General features: G+C 38.5%; 2 protein-coding genes and 1 long non-coding RNA gene across 4 annotated transcripts in view; all 3 read right to left on the reverse strand.

The window, feature by feature from the left end:
• Positions 1–4381: 4381 nt before the first annotated feature.
• Positions 4382–4874, reverse strand: LOC134822540 (uncharacterized). The gene is made up of 2 exons (XR_010161199.1): positions 4788–4874; positions 4382–4545 (listed from the first exon to the last, which is right to left on the reverse strand). It is a non-coding gene; the product is annotated as an uncharacterized LOC134822540 (long non-coding RNA).
• Positions 4873–5508, reverse strand: LOC134823682 (neuronal pentraxin-2-like). The gene has a single exon (XM_063835216.1). The coding sequence runs from the start codon at positions 5506–5508 to the stop codon at positions 4873–4875; it is 636 nt and encodes a 211-aa protein (XP_063691286.1).
• Positions 5509–9070: 3562 nt separating this feature from the next.
• The window catches only part of LOC134823163 (dual specificity protein phosphatase 2-like), a 32065-nt gene continuing 20143 nt past the window's right edge, over positions 9071–20992 (reverse strand). For both annotated transcript variants that reach the window (XM_063834513.1, XM_063834514.1), the window contains exons 6-9: positions 18277–18374; positions 12397–12523; positions 10906–11038; positions 9071–10718 (exon numbers count right to left, since the gene is read on the reverse strand). In XM_063834513.1, coding sequence (XP_063690583.1) covers positions 10436–10718; positions 10906–11038; positions 12397–12523; positions 18277–18374 — 641 coding nt within the window. In that variant the 3' untranslated portion in view covers positions 9071–10435. The remainder of the gene's footprint in view (positions 10719–10905; positions 11039–12396; positions 12524–18276; positions 18375–20992) is intronic.

A 20992-nucleotide genomic window follows, 5' to 3' on the forward strand; every position in this document is an offset into this window, starting at 1 on the left:
GACAGAAAATGACGAAAACAGCAATTTTCAGTGATTTTAGCAATTTTCTATCAATTTGGGCGTGTCCCCACGTGTGCAACTTTTCGATTTTCAACTTTAAAACTAGCCTAATGCACAATTTATACCTATAGGAAGCAGAACTGAGCTCCACAACCCAAGGCATGGCCCAACACCAGAGAATACTAAATCGCAAAATTGACGTTTTTATAAAATAATTCTTCAAAAAAGCACAAACTTCAATGACGAATATCTTTATGAAGGAGCAAGCTAGAAAAACTTTCCGGTAGATTTTCAGAATGCTTGAACAATTATCTAAGATAAAAATTTCCTCAGATTTTGAATAAAATTACTCCTTAATGGTTTAAAATTAATTTTAAAAGTTATTACTTTGTCAAAAATCAAGTTTTAAAAACGGTCAACTTGATGACGTCATCAAGGGGTGTTTATGACGTCAAATAATTTTTTTATACAATGTAAACTAAAGTGTAAACGATTATTTGCAAGACCTGTGGTCGGAAATGGCTGTATCTTTTATACTTTTGAATCTATGGACACTTAAATACAGGCTACAATTGACTGGCAAAGCGTCTATCCCTGAATATATATGTATGTATATCTGTATGTATATGTCCCGACAATCTGTCGTAAAACAGGGGTTCTAGAAAACCCATTTCCCGATGCTCCTGAAACCTGACATTTTTTTGCAGTCGATTTGGTCAACGCCTAGACGCCCTGAAAAATTTCAGATCTCTAACTCAATTTTAACATGGTTTTTAAGGCACCTGAATATGGCGATTTTGGGTTTTTTACCGAATTTCGTATAACAGTGCTGGCGAGTATTTTATGCAAATTTCTTAAAAATCTCAACATAACTATTTTTTATTCCTGTCATCTTTGACATCAAATTAGAATGTTTTGAACTAAAAACACTACCAAAGGGGGTATAATAGTAAAGGGGGTATGATAGTAAAGGGGGTATAATAGTAAATGGGGAACATAGTATACCCACAATAAATGCAACGGTCGTGCTTGCCAGCACTGTGATATGGAATAATCCGAACTACAGTTACTAGCATGGCTAGCTCTCATCTGACGCCCACGTGTGACTCGATGTAACGCGACGCGTTACATCGAAAATTTCATGCTCCTTAAGTTAAATTGTACTGATCTATTATTTTCTAATGTACAATTAGCAATCTGCACTCTGCAGTTTTAAGTCTGCCTATGTTTATATGCATTCACAATTCACAGTGAAATTGTACTCGTGACATGTTCATGTTGTAAACTTTACAGTGTTTTCGCTGCTTTATTTCTCAGTCCCCACATTGTAGATGATCATGCGACATGCACCAGGTATTATAATATCGCATTTGTTAGCATTACATTGCTGACAGTTGAGTGAGTTGACTGCCCGAACTTATCAATTTGTCTCAACTTTTATTTGATAGCAGATAATACCATAACAATATACCAACATCATTTGTTGAAGTTAAGTCTAAATTACCCAAATTAAGTACATATGATCATATTCATATTTCATAGACCTCAATTTAGTTGGCCTTGATTTCACGGCTCACGCCGGCGTACGCCGCCGCCGCCGGTGTTATTTTAGTGAAACGCCGCCGCTGATCCATTTAGCCACGGCGGACAAGCCTGATGCTTATTGCTTAAAGCATCAGTGAATTCTAGCTTTTATATGGAAACCTTTTTTTATCAAACTACCCCGGTCCTGCATTTCAGTGTTAACTTTTACAAGCCATTCGGCGTGAAGTGGTTTTATCTTAGACAACTTAAAGTTAACCTTAACATCACGTGGAGCTTTCCCAGCACTTATCTGTTTCATTTATACCTCCCCTGAGTATGAGCTATAACAACGTCGGACAATGTCTTTGGCAACACGATTTACCGTAATATCTAGAGGCTGGAACAAGTTTGTCATGTTGACGGGGACTAGTTCATGAACTATGTTGTTGAGTGCCATAATTTCGTTGACTTTTTTCCGCCAAGTGACCCTTGAAAACATCATATATATACTAGTAAAGTTTTCTGTGCCTCCGGCAGACCAAGGAGAACCTTTCCGTCGTTAACTTACGGCACAATAAAGTTCTCAAAGTTGTCATATTCTGGACAAAAAGTTCGAAATGGAAAAATTTTTGAAAAATTTCAACGGACTTTAACTTGGACGGACATTAATTGAACGGACTTTATTTGAACGGACATTAAGATGAACGCTAGGGCCTCCAGCGTTCAAGTAATGTCCGTCCAAATAAGGTCCGATAAGGTAGTTATTGATGATTTGTCAGGAATGTAATTGTTTAATGGATCTCCTAGATATCTCACTTCATGTATACCCACAAGGATGTCGATGTATAGAGTGTATTTTCAGTTATCATAATCCGTGAGGTATGTAATGACGAGTCAAAAATTGCGCTATCTCTCTCAGACTGGAGACAGTGTCATTATATATTGGCATTGCGATCAATTTTTATTGACCAATTATTTAATACTTATTGATATTTGTATTTAATTTTCACAACCTTATTGAACAGCAATTTTTTTTGTTCCAGAGCCAGTAAATTTCGGGATTAAGATACAAAACCATTTATGAGCCAAAAATCGAGAAACCGAATAAAAATTAAATGAGGTTACGAAAGATCAAAAGATTTTCTTGTTGTTTTAAAAAAAGATTGGAAATTATGGACACGATGGATTTAATTCAAAGCAAATGGATTTCCTCAATTACACGCTATCGAAATCTCTTTGGGTTGCTTTGGGATGCTTTCAAGTACAACGTACAATCAATCATACATCGACCATTGTGACTGAATGGGAAAATTGAGCGATCGATTTTTTCTGGATGATGATTAATCACTCTACACTCGACTGTCACGTGACTTTTTAAACAAGTTCTCTTGGTGACCCTGAATGACTATTCGAAATCCTAGCCCTCTAATCTGATCCCAACCTTAACCCTAACCCAATCTCTGACAAAAGCATATGCTGAAACCTTGATTCACGATGTCAATCCTTCGCATCTCGCCGATCTGCATACGAGTGGTTGCGAGAAGCATTATTGGATGCGCGCGCGCGACCCAGTAGTGCATCGCGCTACAAGCTGAAACCCTAACCCTAACGAGAAATTAGACCAACTTGATCCTTATATGGTAATTTCACGTGATCGAGACAGTTTTTCGCCAACATTTCGCGCGCCAGGGGAATCAGCGTCCGAAAATACATCAATTCAAGTTGGTCTCAACTGTCGGCCCCTTTTAGAAAAATCTCGCGTCGAAGATCGGCTGTAAAGTGATTTATATTATTTGACCAAAACCCATAATCATGGGATTGTGTAGAGTGGACCGCTGCCAGTGTCTCTCTTTCCCAAAAAAAAGTAAATGATGTTAATTTGAATGACCGTCTGCAAATGCAAAATGATACCAAGAATGAAATCGGTCATCGGTCGGTCGCTTTTTCCATTCGAAAAACTCATTTTCAAAAATAAAATGCTATGCTAATTAGTATCAACGCTATGCTTGATAATGACCATACAATCGCTAATTGGAACGAAAGAATTGAAAACAATATAGTTTTAGTTGATGTGTTTTAGTATGGTATATTTATATCAATATGTATATAGTAAGTGTTTGCACAATTTACATCATGTTCACAGTGGGTAAAACTAAAAGTAGATGAGTATTAAGTATGCAGTAAAATTTGTAGGACTATTACGAGTGCATTGTAATCATTCTTTGTAATTTGTAATTGTTTTCAACTGTTGTTTACCTGGAGACCCAGGCTATAATGTTCATAGAATAAGAGATAATTCGGCGGAATGACAGGCTGAGTGCCGCCCAGTACACAGTAAACTGTTGTCTGTTACTGAGCCTGTCATTCCGCCTAATCTCTATTCGGTGTTTATATGCATGATAGCATGTTTATGAACATGACAGGCTGAGCGCCGCCCAGTAAACTGTTGTCTGTTGTATGATTTTAAAGTACTGAAGTTATACACATATATTGGTCGATTTAAACGCAATATCTTTATTTTTTTAAAGAATTCGTCACAACAAATGCAATAGATTTGTAGTGTTGTAATTAGTTTGTAATGTTGTATCATTCTATGCGTAATAATGACTGTGAAGGTCATTATTTTGAATTGTTCTTAGTTCTAAATTTAATTGATTTGATCGTATACTGTGAATAACAAAATGAAACACATACATTTTTTGTTTTTAATGCATTAGATTCTGCGGATTTTCCATCAAGCTTCCCGAAAAATAATTCAGACTATTTGCTAAAAATCATGCTGAAAAATAAAGGTTCCCGAAATTCACAATTTTTGCCCGAGAAACAATGGATATTCAACGCATCAATGTCAAGAAACTTCATGTCTGTTGCTTTAAGATAAAAAGTTCCAAAACATTATTCCCCTCTAGCTGTACTGTCCCTCTAGTGGTGATCTTTGAGATGCTGGATGAGAGGGTCGTCTATTTTGTGGCCGAGAAATTCTTCAAGAATCATCTTCTTCAGAATGTCATCGTCCACAACCTGGGATATGAAAAGTTACAATTTATGAAATTATACCCTCATTAAACATCACCAGTAATTTATAACGCAGTTTTATGTTTAAAATGGTTTATCATCGTCGCAAGTGTCAAGAAGATTAGTAAGTTATGAAGTTAGAAATAGAATACCGGCAGCTAAAAATTAACCACTATCGAATTATCAATTTCAGTTCATTATCTTTGAGTTTCTTAGTCAGGCAATTCAACAATATTACCATTTCTAACCTTATTGTAAAAGTCTGTGAAGTAGAGCACATTCCAGTGATCACCAGAGCATATAATCGGCACTTCAGTGATCGTTCCGTGCCTCTCAGTAGCGTAGAGGATGGTCTCCCACCACAAGAGAATCCTCGAAGTCTGAGCACATTCCCGATGAGAACATTTTTCCTACTTCCTCAGCTTCCAGTTGCCTCTTGTAGACGTTTAGTTTTAGGAGTTCACCTCCAAACACGTGGTTGTGGAATGAAGCCTCCATTGTTGCTGTCTTGTGGTACTGTCCTATAGCTATTGTTCCTCCCATGGTCAGTTTTACGTTACCAGACGCTTCCTGTGCTATTGCCTGCCCATCAAAATATAGTACCCTGGTCTTAGTCTCATACCCCCAAGTTATGCAGACGTGGTGCCATTCATTTGAAGGAACGGCCTGGTTGTTAGCTATATGATCTTTGTTCATGATAGCCCAGCCGCATATCTTGCCTGCAATTAAGATTTCATTAATCTTGGAAGGTGCATTGTACGTGAACCAGGCATCATGGACACTATCAGCTGTTTTCTTGTTGATCCATGAACAGACCGAAATGGCTTCCTTTACCGGTTCCATGTCCAGTTGCAGCATCATGTAGCTCTGGAGATCGTTGCCAAAGCTCAGAGCAGTGGCGGGACCGTGAGCCGTGGACTGCTCCACGGAGTAGGCCAGGATCAGGAGTGTTAGATAAAATAGAAACATTCGGGCAGAGTCGAGAAGCGAGAATGTCGAGAATGAGATGGTCTCCTGGCTATAAGGAGACGTCTCCAGTCTCGTCAGCGTCACAGGGCGTCCGCTTACGTGCCTCATTGGATTTGCAGAGTCAGGGCTTCATTTAGGATCTTAGGATGAAAACAAAAACTTTTTGGCTAACTTTCGATCCCGTCAACATCAAATCTCGACACTCATTATATTCTCAAATTCTTTTGTAGTTGTTTTGTAGTTGTATTGTTCACCAAAACGTTTCAGTTTACCTATCGCTCATAATTTAAAACATTTTTCATATTAAGCATGATAAAATTGAAATGTACGGTAATATTTCAACATGTTCTAGCTAATTCTTTAGCGCCTACGATCCAATTTACAATGACTAGCCTTTTCATGATAGTTATTCCAGAGAAATAATTACCTGAGGTGTGGGCAGTACCAGTAGTAATAGTAACCTAAACCATTTTGATAGAGTAAACTATAGATTGAAGAACTGTTGATAATTTAAACTTAAGATAATTTACCAGAGTTGGTATATTAAATTTGCTCTTTATCTGTATCACTAAACACTCAAAAGTTTATTACTAATCTAGTATGCTAGGGTGTAGTTAAATTGGGTGAATTCAGGTTCATTAAACAACCACTTTAATAAATTATCATGGATCAAAAATCTTATACACATTCATTCAAACATGAATCACAATATTATTGTAACATGTAACGATACATACAATATATTCCCGCCACCTCTAACTAAAGTGTTACACCACCCGATCTATTATATCTGGATATCTACGAGCAGTAACAGAAAATAATACTGTATATTAAAATTGTCTCTACAAACAATTACCATCAGATTGACTTCTGAATTAACCAGTTCTACTTCTAACCTGGGTCCACCACCAGATGTCATCTCTAAAAGTTTGGATTACCGCGATCATTACTGACCGATCATGTTACTCCATCTACGAGCAGTAACAGAAAATATCCTAAAATTGTCTCTATTTAACCACGGTGTTCTTATGCTCACCGATCCAATACTTCAGTCCAATTACTAAAACATACATAGTTTAACAACTGCAACCTTGGTAGTGAGTCCCATTGTTCAATCAACAACTCAAAAGTCACCAACCATGTCACTCTGTAGCTGCACTCAGCTTAGACGTAGCTCTGTTGGCATTTGTCCATCGTACTCAAGATGCGTTGCAGTTGTCAGCTATCCACCATCCCACATCATACCACCAAACATCGCATCATGTCATGAAGAGTGAAGAACAGGAGACTATTGCTTGTTAATGAACATTGGTTAGATAAAATAACGAACACATATATCATAACATATCTTGGAATAGTCAATCTTCAATCAAGTATCAATATCAGTAAATATCAGATATTATGTAAACTCAATATAGGGGTAGGGGTATATATCAACCGCCAGGGGGTACGGTGGGGGCGTGCAACGTTACGCCACTGTCTATGACCACCTTGCTTTGACTAAACGACAACTGAATCCCGTGTTGCTGTTCCTAGACTATACTTGTAGCTTTTCTGGATTTGGTCTATGGATTAGTCCTCGGTCCTCGCTACCATGGCTTTATAGAACTGGTAGTAGAACTGGTAATGAGGACTAATCTTTAGAACAAATCCAGGTAGAACTATAGAAGACAGTATAAAGTACCATTTAATTATATAACTGCAATAATATAATGTTAAATTATAATTTAACATTATAATATTGCAGTTATATAATTAAATTGTACTTTATACTGTCTTCTATAGTTCTATCGTAGTTGAATTCGGTTATCATAAAATGATAAAGATGGACATTCCCCGACTCTACAGGCAACGTTACACTTACTTCACTGAAATCTTTTCGTTTTTCTTAGATTATAGCTGTTCTGGATTTGTTCCAAAGATTAATCCTCCTCACTACCAGTTCTAATTTGTATAACTATGTATATTAAACAGTAACTGTTCTATTGTCTACATAAATATAATTTGTATAATTTCAGACTTATTTGGAGGACTTCGCCGCTTCGACGCGCCGCGCAAACTAGCATTCTTGCTTCGCATCGAAGTCGACGATCGTTGCTCTGCTTCGCAGAGCAACGATCTCGACGGATTGACATCGTCAATCAACAGACTTATAGGATTAGGAGCTGACTTGTGCTCATGCGGAAACACGTTTGTACTGTGTCTAGTGGATATTCAGATTAATGTACCTAATTAGTGTGTTACTGTTAGTGTTAGCAGTGCCAGTTATATACAAATAAACCATCATAGTCATTGTCATACGTTGTATCATGTATGACCCGCCGCGCACGAAGTGCGCGGCTCCCCCTGTATCGTCACCATAGTGAAACGACCGTGTGGGTCGCAACGTGATACAACATAGTCATACTTCACAGTATAAATATTCTCAGTAATCAAGTGACGAGGGTGTTGTAGATTTAACAATGTAATGTTGCAGTTATAATTATATATATTTGACCAAAACTCATATATTATTATTTGGGTCGAGTGGACCGCTGCCGGCTGCCAGTGTCTCTAGCTCTTTCCCAAACAAAATGAAAAGGATTAAGGAAATGATCATATTAATTTGAATGACAGTTCTCATTTCTCAAATGCAAAATGATACCGAGAATAAAATCGGTCGCTCACTTTTCCCGTTCATTCACGGCTTACGAATTTTATAAATAAGTTTCAATTTATAACATTAACATCAATCACATGCTGTACAAATCTTTTTGGGTTGCGTTCGGGTTTGCTACACGTTGTATCATGTAAACCTCTCTGGTATGGTGCACGCCGTGCACTCCGGCCGTCCGGCCGGGTCGATACTTGACCATTGTTAATGGTCTGACCCGGCGCGCGCTACTTCGTAGCACTTGCCATCGGGCCATTTCGAGAAGAAAGCGGCGCGCGCTACTTCGAAGAAATTTAGACGAGTAACATCCGTCAAGGTCGATACCTGATATTTCGGGTCGATACGAGTATAGTTGCCTTCAGGTAGTTTTTATCTTAATATATTACAATTTTAAATGAATGGGAAAAACGAGCGACCGATTTCATTCTCGGTGTCATTGATCATTTTGCATTTGCGGACGGTCATTCAAATTAATATCATTTCCTTTGTTTGGGAAAGAGAGACACTGGCAGCGGTCCACTCTACCCATGATTATGGGTTTTTGTCAAATATCATCTTTTTTTTATTACAATGCCAGGGTACTTTACAAAGTCGAAATGTAAACTCATAACTTCATTTATAAGGCCAGGAGCTAATTTCTATGATTTCGAAATTTTACCTTTGAAAACATTTCCTTGTGTTTAGGTGCGCATATCTGTAGATCACTGACTGAATATGCCACTTTATACTCATTCAAGTTAGCATCAAATTCAAATATAATGCCATTTAACTGTCGTGGGAAAGCAAAATTTGTTCGAAATCATGAATGAGCAAAATTCTCACCTTTCGCACGTGCAAACTGCGAAAGGTGATGGTTTTATATCATAATCCCGAAATTTACTGGCTCTGGAACAAATAAAACTGCTGTTTAATAAGGTTGTGAAAATGAAATATAAATATCAATTAGTATTAAATAATTGGTCAATAAAAGTTGATCGCAATATATAATGACACTGTCTCCAGTCTGAGAGAGATAACACAATGTTTGACTCGTCATTACATACCTCACGGATTATGATAACTGAAAATACACTCTATACATCGACATCCTTGTGGGTATACATCAAGTGAGATATCTAGGAGATCCATTAAACAATTACATTCCTGACAAATCATCAATAACTAGTTTTGAGGGCGAAAAGAAGCGAGTTCAGGTTTTTTTCAATGAATTTAACTATGTGATGCTTGGCAATCTCTGTCGGAAAACTGGTCCATTTAATGTTTTTATCGTTATTATGGTGTCCGGTAGCTTCATCTAAACTGGAAAACTTTTAAAGTTGAAATTAAAGATCTCAGATAATATATGGTCCTTAAAAATAGTTTGACTTATTGAGTAGGCAACTCCCGAACATCATGCAATTAACACGATATAATCAAGTTACGGTGAATATTTCAAATAAAAGGTGACCAGTTGTCCGACAGACTTGCTGAAACTGAACTCTGAACAACACCTGAACTAGCTTCTGTACACTCCTATAATCAGCCAACTCAATGCTTTCTCGCATTTCATAGTTGAATTTCAAATTGGTCGCTGCACAGCGGTAGTTGTCACCCTAAATTACCTGCCCCGTCCAGCTTCATACCTTCCCGAGACCACATACTTGCACATAAAAATAAATACAAAACGATTAATTATCCCTGTTAATGAGCAGTCAACATGTTTTTGGTGAAAATATGTTTTCATGAAAATAAAATGTTAAGCACTTAAAAGTGATGATCAAATTAAGATTATCATAATAAGTGTTTATGGATCTTATCAAAATAACGTTATATCTTTTAAAGCTTGTGGATTGAAGTTTTGTAAGCCGTGAAACGTTAAAATATTCAAAAATTCTGGTTGTCAAATATAAAACTTGAAAAGGTTATTAAACAACATTTTTTTTAACGGTGCGATATCAGATTAGTAAACATCAGCGTACATTTTATATACAGAAACGTAACCTTAAAACTCCGAGGACGATTAGTCGCACTAAGATATAAGATTTTAACTTGTCCAAGTGTCAATTGGACCACTATTTGTTTTGTCAACGGCAACTAATTGTCCTCAAACAAATCCCGACCTCCTACCAACTGTTTGTTGGGGAGATTGGGTAGTCATATATATGAAATGATGACACGTTATCAACACAAAAAAACAGGCCATCACTGAACGTTATCCTAGTAAGACGTCACACAAAGAGACGCGGTGATGACGTCATGGTGACGTCATAGTGTGACGTCACTAAGCTCATGACGTCACTCTCCGAAAGAGAAAGACGTGTGTTTGGAGGGGAGGGGGACTGGTTGTAACTCTAACACAGGAAACTCCTCCAGAACATCTCCTCCAGGATCAGCGAACAGACCACTGTCAAGGTTGTCTGCAAGCGCGGGGTTGTCCCCGCCCTCCTCCTCTTCCTCCTCCTGACGCTCGAACAGTTCAGGGGTACTTCCCTCACTCTTCTTGGTACGGTGGAGATTCTGGAATTGTAGGAGTTGTCCCATGAAGTTGAAGTTGGGGGACACGACTGGGTGTTTAACTCTGAGGGGAGGGAGGATGTTAATTTATTTGAAAGGAGAGATGTTAATTTATTTGCACACGATAGTATTGACTATATGTTGTTTATCCAATTTATTATTTAATGCTATTACATATGAGATTTTCGCCAATCAACCCACATTAAATAACCGAATAATAAACATTATTAAAACGCAGAAGTATTACTAACTTGATGAAGTCGAAAGCTTCCTCCATACTGTAGTCGTAGTACTGAATCAAATATGCGATGATAACAGTTGCGCTCCGCGAGATCCCTGCTCTACAATGTACCAATACACTGCAACCTTCACTTCGGGCGTGTTCTGAAATGTGACGTAATGGTTAGACCTTGTGACGTAATGTTTAAACCTTGTGACGTAACATTTAGACGTTGTGTCGTTATGTTTAGATATTGTGACGTAATGGTTATACCTTGTTAGAATTAGATCTATCTGCATATTTTGATTAATGTTACAATAGATGGAACGAAATAATAAAAATCCAGTGGTCACTTGCAGACGTACTTTGTGATTGGTCGAATCCAGGTCATATCGCACGTACATATATTTGGTCTTGATAGATTAAAAAGTTGCTTATACTTGACACTGAAGCTTTTCTATTGTTACCAGTAATTTACTATTCTTTTCAAGCCCTTTAATCTACAGCTGTTTTGATTGTTCTCTGACCAATGACCATGTGAACTAAGTGCAAGCTGCTAACTATCTCCTAACATCTGTGTGTCAAATCATTAACTCAAATACAATATAAAAACTGGTAAATCCAGTCATATCAACTGTTAGTGCCAGGAGCAAAGGTGCTGCTAGCTACAAAGTTCTAGATTAGAAGCATGGTGTAACTTATCACTTTACAATTACAGTCCCACAACATTCACACAGCCTTATAACTCGGCTCTAATCCAATTAACACCGTTAACACCGTTAACACCGTCACTGACGGGTTAATTAGAGCCGTTAAATTGTTTTGAGCGCATTATTGTCTAAGTGTGGTGGAGAATGGGGTGGATTAAGATGAACGAAGGACTGTAACTGGATTACGCGCCCGGAAATTAGTCAGCGTGACATCATTTGTTCTGGAATATTGTAGAAAATATTATTTCAAGCTCGCTATACTATTTATTATCCGGGTATTTCCACCTTAAAAATAACTTATTATATTTGTAACAAAAATAACTTGTCATTAATTAATGTAAGCGCAGTAAATTTAGAATTAATGAAGACCCGGCCACACCTCTAAGTTAGCATCACAGAAAAGTACGCTTGACATGGCCGAATTTCTACGATATCAGTTGCAACATTAATCTTGAAGTATTTCTGCAGAACGATCGGAATGCACTTTTGCTATGAATAGACGATGTTGTACAGTGGTAGCAGCTATATAGAGGAGTCTCAACGCCCATTTACCAGATTCGAATACCAAATAGTAAATACCAATCACGCCGATACTGTCTAGATCTATCAGTTGATAGATTCTTGGTTCGGGATCAATGTTGCCCATAGTACCCCATACGACAGTCTTAAGAAATAAAAATGTTTGTTTATAAAAAAGCGACCCCCGAGTCCCGAATCTCTTAGATGAAAATGATTCGATCGCTGAAACTGAAAGTAAAGATAAAAACCGAAAGTAGGAGTGAAAGTAGGAGTGAAAGTGAAAGTGGACGTACCGATAAACTGGAGAGCTTTGTTGAAATGCTGTGAAATATCCGCATACACCCGATCCTCCACTGGAACGTTCAGGTATTCAAAATATTCGGGGAAATGGTTGACACAGTTCCTTGACACGTTCAGCACCTGAAAATACATAACACTTGAGTTTTTTAAACTTTTAAACAGCGCCCTCCATTTAAGTCATTGCTATTTATAGGAATTTACCTTATGTTGGAGATTTATAAATGTTCAATGAAGAATACCATGGTGACGATAATAGCAAATAAAGGTACAAAAGTAACTATTTGCGTTCACCAGACACACACACAGTTATAATAAAGGTATTCCTGTAGCAAGAGTATTTGTGTTATAACAGCTTAATATATAAATATATTAAGCTGTATCATAATTGTCTATATCGGGTAGGCCACAACACATTCCAGTAGCAACTTGTGAGGAATTCAGTGTTAAATTTTAGGATACGTAATATTATCTAACGTCCATATTTTGGCAGGTATGTTTTCTTGAAAAAAATGTTGTTTTCTTGATATAAAGAGGCAACAGTAATCTCATGATAATGTCTTCCCTCAGCAAGTATCGTACTTGACACGTGCATAACTTAAACAAGTGCCCAGAAAAGAATTCGCTAGACAAGAACCCAGTCAAGTCTGTCTGCCTACACCTTGCAGCTAGCGTTTAAAATAGCGTTTTCAGCAGACTGAATATGCACTGGATATGTACTGAATATGCACTGAATATGCAATGAATATGCAATGAATATACAATGAATATTTGCATGACTTTTACGCGTCTTAGTTTCGGGATAGCCGTCGTGGGTAAACAAATTTAAGGTTGATGTTACACAGCATGCCTAAGGCATCTTGTCTACTGAGGAAACCGTAAATAAGACAGGGGGAGACAAGGGCACGAGTGATGCACTGGAAAAGAGACAGTGACTTAAAAGAAACGTGAGTGAGATGGGTTAAATCACAGAGTCGGAGGAAAGGAGCAGTAAGAAGCTGTGTTTCACTGAGAGGATCAGATTTAGACGCCTAACTTAACACTTTCTTCTTGTTTGATGATAGTTTGAGATCAGTACACAGCAGCGAGCTGGAATTTTACACTTTCACTTTCATTATCAAACCCTTCACGGCACCATATAAAACTATTTGTGAAGCTTGTCGCGAATTTCTCTCTCAAAGAAGACCCCTCCTTACACAGGGTTATATAGCGTGTTCCCCTCATTAACTACACTACAAGCTGTGAGGCTGTCTAACTAGCGTGTAAGGCAGCAAGAGAACACTAACTTCTCCTCTGTCTGGTAAAATTTACTGCTTAACTCCTGCCTTTCAACGCTCTAATATCACCACACATTGACAGTGCTGTATAACAGACGTGACTACCTTTATCAGGACGCACATTATACTGCAGGCCACAACATTATACTACACGACATTGTGGCCACGATATTACGGTTTATTATCACGACCGTATATATCTCGCGGCACTAGAAGGGTATGATCAAGAAAGAATTCGGTGATAAAAGGGAGTAGGTAATGCATTAACCCATTAGGGACGACGAGTTTTAAAGTTTGCCGATTTTGATGCCGTTTAACACACTAGGTCACTTTACAGCAAAAATGAGATATCCAAAAAAGCTAATCTGTATCTCGTTTACTTTAAAAGATACAGCTATGGTCGCATACGACCCACTCGTCCGGGTCGCAAACGACCCATCACTGTTTTTCGGCTTTAACTTCTGAAACAAAGACGTTAGGATAAAATAAAAACTGTAGCATAAGTTAAAAATATAAGGTCAATACTGTGTGACTCTAACTTTAAAAAAATAGAGAATTCGGGTCATTAACGACCCACTCGGCTCACTTGCTTATCACTACATATGTCCATGTAACTTCTTGAATTCAGCCTAAAACATGACATCATAAGTGCAAACTTGCCTCTCAGCAAGTGATTATCATAATAAACTGCGAAAAATCGGTTAAATGGGTCATTAGCGACCCACTAGGATCACAAAATTGATTAATTAAATATAATGGTGTCAAACTTTTATAAATATTAGTATAAAAACATGTTATATCTTGGTCATTACTCCTGTACGTTGATTTAACTTCTTAAATCGATCAACTGGGTCAATAACGACACACTCGGAAGTTGAACCACGTCATTAATTATCATGCTATTCCACCATCAAGAAAGACACTCGTAGGTCTTAACTCCACGCAAACCACGGGTGGATGACCACTAGCCCTCATGAGATCTGGAGTCTCAAGGTGATCTGCAGATCACGTCACCCAATCACTGACGAATAATGAGCAGAATTGGATTGATAGGTAGGTGAGTTTATCAGCTGTTAGTACACGACCGTAATGTCGTGAGACGACAAACAACGTGCCTATCTTTTCCCGATTCCTAAAAAGTCCAAGAAGAACTATATACAACTGCTGGATTCAGATTTCAGATGGCTGCTTCTACTCATTTCGCAGCCTCCTTTCTTTACTTCTTAGAGGCCGTTCACATATTACGTAATCACTTATTGGACAATTTTTACCCCCCGGCCCACCCCACTACATAGCTATTATGTCAAAATTACACTAGCGTAATCATTTGGAAATCCCTCTCCCTCTCGGCCGATTACGTAATACTTGGTTTCGTTTTGAAAGCTGCCTCGTTGTTGCGGGGTTGTTACCCAAAACGGAGTAGTTGTCTGAGAGATTGCAGGTTGCAGCACCGCCAGCCAGATGGGGGGGGGGGGGGGGTGCTTTTTCCTTGTCCTTCTTCACAGAGCTGTAGATGTAGCCATCTGAATGCAGCAGTTGTTTAGTTATTCTCGTACTTTCTAGGAATGTCAAACAGATTGGCATGTTGGATTAGAATAATATGTAATTTGACCGCTCTTCTTTCAATATTTACCCGAGGTTACAGGATATCTCGTATACTTCGTTCAGGGTATTTTTTTTGAGTGACATGATCTGATCACCGTGGGACCCTGGGTCTCAAGCGGTTGTAGCAGGTCGGAAAAAGTAACAGAATCTAATAAGCAACAACAACAGTATGGCTATTACCTAGCAAGTTAGGAACGAGGGCCGATCTCCTTTTCTTTTGCGACACGGCCACGGTCCTTTCGGTACAGATTTCCACGGCCCACGCACCATAGTCAGGACGCAACTCCAGGCATATGCAGTCTTGTTATTCTCGCAGCTTTTTGATGAGTGATGACTTACTGCCCTTCAGTTGGCCCTGGATCTCAGGAGGGCTAGTTGTCAGCCACCGTGGTTTGTGTGGAATTAAGACCTACGAGTGTCTTTCTTGATGGTGGAATAGCATGATAATTAATGACGTGGTTCAACTTCCGAGTGTGTCGTTATTGACCCAGTTGATCGAATTAAGAAGTTAAATCAACGTACAGGAGTAATGACCAAGATATAGCATGTTTTTAAACTAGTATTCGTAAAAGTTTCACAACATTGTATTTAATTTATCAATTTTGTGGTCCTAGTGGGTCGCTAATGACCCATTTAACCGATTTTTCGCAGTTTATGATGATAATCACTTGCTGAGAGGCGAGTTTGCACTTATGATGTCATGTTTTAGGCTGAATTCAAGAAGTTACATGGACATATGCAGTAATAAGCAAGTGAGCCGAGTGGGTCGTTAATGACCCAAATTCTTTATTTCTAAAAAGTTAGAGTCACACAGTATTGGTCATATGTTTTTAACTTATGCTACAGTTTTTATTTTATCTTAACGTCTTTGTTTCAGAAGTTAAAGCCGAAAAACCGTGATGGGTCGTTTGCGACCCGGACGAGTGGGTCGTATGCGACCGCAGTTAGTAAACAGCGTCTAGATCTGTTTGTGAACATTTGATTATCACGGGCTTTTCATTTGTCTCAAGGAAATCGTTGCCCGCAACTATTTTATTCTAAAAAAATAAGCCTACATAAAGTTTAAATGTCCCAATCAAGGCAAGAAGTTAAGTGAAATATTTTCCAATTATGACGACTAATTAGTCTAATTATTTAATTGTTAGTGATTAATTGGGTCTCGACTGGAAAGTCAATAATGTAGCCCAATAAATTTTGAGCATATGTGCGAAAGATTCGTGGCGTTTAGTATTTTGGTTTGTCCTCTATAGCCTCTAGAAAAGGTGAGTCGTAAACGACCCTATCGTCCCTAATGGGTTAAGAGTACTTAAGGCCAGTATTATCAGGATTTCTATACATTATCTTCAGTTATCTATATTTTCACTCGTTATAGTGGTTTTGAGTTCTGAGGAATCTATGAAGTCATCTTATAACATTATAAGAATAATGTCTGATTCAGGTGGGATAAAATGGTAAGCTAGCCGTGATTCGAGGGTGTCTAACTGGTAAATTTGTAAACCAAGAGAGTGCTGTCTGATACCTAATAAGGTGGTATTCAAGGTGGATTTGTTGATGAGATTAGAGTGGGCGTTATACACATATTATAGATATTAGTTTCTTGCTGAACTGAGACAGAACTATCAAGTAAGGTTAAATTACTGTTAATGCAGCTCCTTTTTTGGTGTTAAAATCACCGTCCATTATTATTGGTCGCCTGTAAGGATTAAGTAGTTGTGTACCATGGTGGACCAGCGAGACATTGTCATTTAAGGTTGCGCAATCCTTGAATTTGGAGCAACGGAAAACTGGGGTAGTCAGCAATGAAGTTAACGGAAGATTGAAGAGAATGTTGTTCTGCGCCATGGGGGTGATTACAAATTGAATGTTTCAAAATCAAAGCTTGTAAGCACAATCCTACCGCAGATTAGTGACCGTTAAGCTCTTTCAGAGATTAGATCAGACTGTAAAATTACCCTAACTTCTCACACTGCAAAACCGCCACTGTGGCTTCTTCTAACGGTGGTCCCCAGAGACTCCGTGACCACTACAATCTACATGTATCAATCCTTTATTACCAGGGTGTGTTTTGATTTATTAACAGGTAGGGAGGGAGGGGTGTGTTTTGATTTATTAACAGGTACTGCATTCTCAGACTAGGATCACTGCACATTACAGAAAAAATTTGTTATTCTCAACGAATTCAGCACTTTCCAATTAATCACTAGTTCAATGACCACTATACAACTCTAAGATCGCCATTCTCTACTACTTCATATTAGGGGTTTGCTCAAGAAAGGAAGGGAGATTAATGATATCTTCCAAACTATGTGGCATTAACACACGGTTACAGCAGACACTAATCTAACAACTGCGTAACCTGTGTCTACGAAACTTTGAAACTGCATTAATATCCAACTCTTAACGGTGTCTACCAAGCTTGGAGATTACTTTAACATTGCAGTTATGTGAGCTGATACTTGATAGGAAGCTTGACCAGACCACTAGCGGTTTAAGCAACCCATTTAGTCCTCTTAATGAGTTTTAGTAAAGTGTTTGAACTAAAAGCTTGATACTGTTTAACAGTGTTTTGCAGGGGCTCTCGTGAGAAAGGAAGACTAACCACAATCACAAGGGGATCACGGTAAATACTAAATCGGGGATCACGGTGAGTATAAGTTGGCTGGTAAGTATACATTCCACACCATTCAAGTTTACACAGTCTGCGATAAGGGCGTTTTCCATTTCGAGTACAATTTCTTAATTAGCCGATAACATTACGGGCCGTGGGAAGGGGCTAAACATTAGGTCTGTATTAGTTTGCAGCCACCACGCCCACAAGCCTAGCATTACGCACGTGACCTTAACACCAGTCACGTGACCTTAAAACCAGTCACGTGTGGAGACTAAGATCACCGAACAATATTACATCTTCTCCCCCCTTTAAATCGTGCCAACGCACGCCACTTAGGAGTTAAAGTTACAAACCTATAACCACTCAATTAATTAACTAATTACCTTGGAGACGCCGAGTTTTCTGAGTAGAGTCAAGTCGGCAGAGTCTCTCTCGTTACCAAGGTACAGAAAGGGGATTATCTCTGCGGGTTTACTGGCTCCTGCAATGTTTTAGTGTTAAAATAACGCTCATCATCTCGTGTTATAGCGGGTACGGGTTATGTAATTGTAAGTATAACTGGTACGGATATTATGCTGCAAATATTCTTCGTCTTCGTAGGGGGCTGTGGGCATTATCACTAATGGAAAGATCGTGACCACTGTAAGATAGAGCATTGGAGCCCTGTGCTTACCCCGGTAAAAATTAATGCAAATATTATTTTTGGTTCGTTTAATCACTCTCTCTAGAGACACACTTCCTCTACGTTTTTAAGGTGATGCGTCAATAAATTACCAGTCTCCACGACACAGCAATACTAATAATAATTGTAGTAGTGACATTAATCACACAACAATACCCTGGTTAATCATTGGTAACCAGGTCCACTGTCCGGTCACATATACACCAAGCATACGTAACCATGGTAACGTAGTAACGAATACGTAACCAGTAACCTGATAACATATCACGTCGGACCTTTACTGATAGTTGAAATTCGACATATGACGTCATCTAGCGTCATCTAGCGTCATCTAGCGTCAAATATCGCCAGATGATGATAGATGACGCTAGATGACGCTAGATGACGCTAGATGACGCCAATTAGCGACATTGTCGCTAAGTGCACGGCACCTTTCGAATGTCGCTATCTAGCGCTATCTAGCGCTATCTAGCGCTATCTAGCGCTATATGACGCTATATGACGCTATATGACGCTAGATGACGCTAGATGACGCTAGATGACGCTAAGCACGCAGCACTGACGCCAGGCGACAGATAGCGCTATTTTCATAAAATTTCCGCCCTTTTTTTTGCGACATCTAGCGGTATCTAGCGCTATCTAACGCTATATGTCGCAACGACATCTGACGCAGCGCTATCTAGCGCTATCTAGCGCTATCTGGCGCTATCTAGCGGAGAATGTCGGTTTGTGACAGTTTACGCTAGATAGCGCTATCTAGCGCTATCTAGCGCTAGATATCGCGGCGACAGCTAGCGCTAGATAGCGCTATCTAGCGTAAACTGTCACAAACCGACATTCTCCGCTAGATAACGCTTGTTAGCGCTAGATAGCGCTATCTAGCGGAGAATATCGGTTTGTGACAGTTAACGCTAGATAGCGCTAGATAGCGCTAGATAGCGCTAGATATCGCGGCGACAGCTATAGCTATGGCTATAGTTGTTAAACGTTAAATATCTAACGTTGGTTATAAGTTTTATTTTTAACGTTGCAAAACGTTTATTATTTGACGTCAGATCAAGGTTACCTTATTAACTATAAGCAGGGTTTAAAATTCAACTACATTTTAAAGTTGTATGTAGGTTACATATAAAACGTTGTTAAACGTTAAATATCTAACGTTGGTTATAGGTTTTATTTTTAACGTTGCAAAACGTTTATTATTTTACGTTAGATCAAGGTTACCTTATCAACTATAAGCAACGTTCAAAACTCAACTAAATTTTAACGTTGTATGTAGGTTACATATAAAAACTTTGCCGGCTGGTATAGGCTTAGACTAATATTTTGAGAAAAAGCGGCGCGTGATAGTAAATTACGAGTATCACCCGTTAACGAGTGAGATTCGTCCAGTATAACCTGTTTATGCTTTAACCATAGCCCTCTCGCTAGTAGTAAGCTTAGACACATGGCTATGTGAAAGAAGATGATGTAAAGATCTAAATGTTAAATTAGCATTTGCAAATTAATAGTATTGAAATCTCGCACAGCAAGTTATTAAAAGAATGTAATGAGAGTCGAGCCGAATTTATTGTTCAGTAATACTAATCACATATATCGTACCCACGAGTTTTCAGTTTACGAACTACGCGCAAGTGTGAAGTGCAAGCGCGAAAGCTTTAGTGCAATTTAGCTACGAAAATACCAAAACCCTTAAAATGCGATGCATTCAGTATTTAGAATTAATATATTATAAATTTATAAGTTATGTCAATCCTCTTACCTGGGGACCCAAGCTATTATGTACATGTTCATAAACATTAAGATTTGGCGAATAAAGATTTGGCGGAATGACAGGCTGAGCGCGGCCCAGTAACAATCCTCGGGATCGGAATTATTTTGGATAAATACTTTACAGCTTTGAGCTTCGAGTAATCTATTTGACGATGTTTGTTGTAGCGCGATGCACTACTGGGCCGCGCCGCGCAGCCAATAATATAATGCTTCTTGCAACCACTGTACTTGTGCTTTACTAAACATACTTGGTCAGTACGTTACTGTATGTACGAACTTTTAAAAGGTGTCGAACTGTACAAATTTTAAAAAGCTGTCGAGGAATTTTTTAAAAAATTTTTGTTTTTTAATCAGTAATCACTTCAGTCCGAAAAATTTGTTATTTTTGTCCGGGAGGTTACATTTCAGATTTAAAATATTAACATGCATCCGCACGTCATCGTTTCCCGCCATTTTAACACAAATTTTTGCAATTAGCTTTTTATTATATATTTCGAAAATTTATAAGGCGAATTTTTCCCAAACTAATCCCGAACTGAAAAAACGTGCCGAATTGTACGAATTTTTTACGACTTTTGTACGAACTGACCAACTATGTTACTAAATTGGCGATATGCACCATGACTGGGCCTCGCCGAGCTGTG

The sequence above is a fragment of the Bolinopsis microptera genome, chromosome 11 (assembly GCF_026151205.1).
Source record: "Bolinopsis microptera isolate Bmic1 chromosome 11, MBARI_Bmic_1.0, whole genome shotgun sequence".
Taxonomy (NCBI): domain Eukaryota; kingdom Metazoa; phylum Ctenophora; class Tentaculata; order Lobata; family Bolinopsidae; genus Bolinopsis; species Bolinopsis microptera.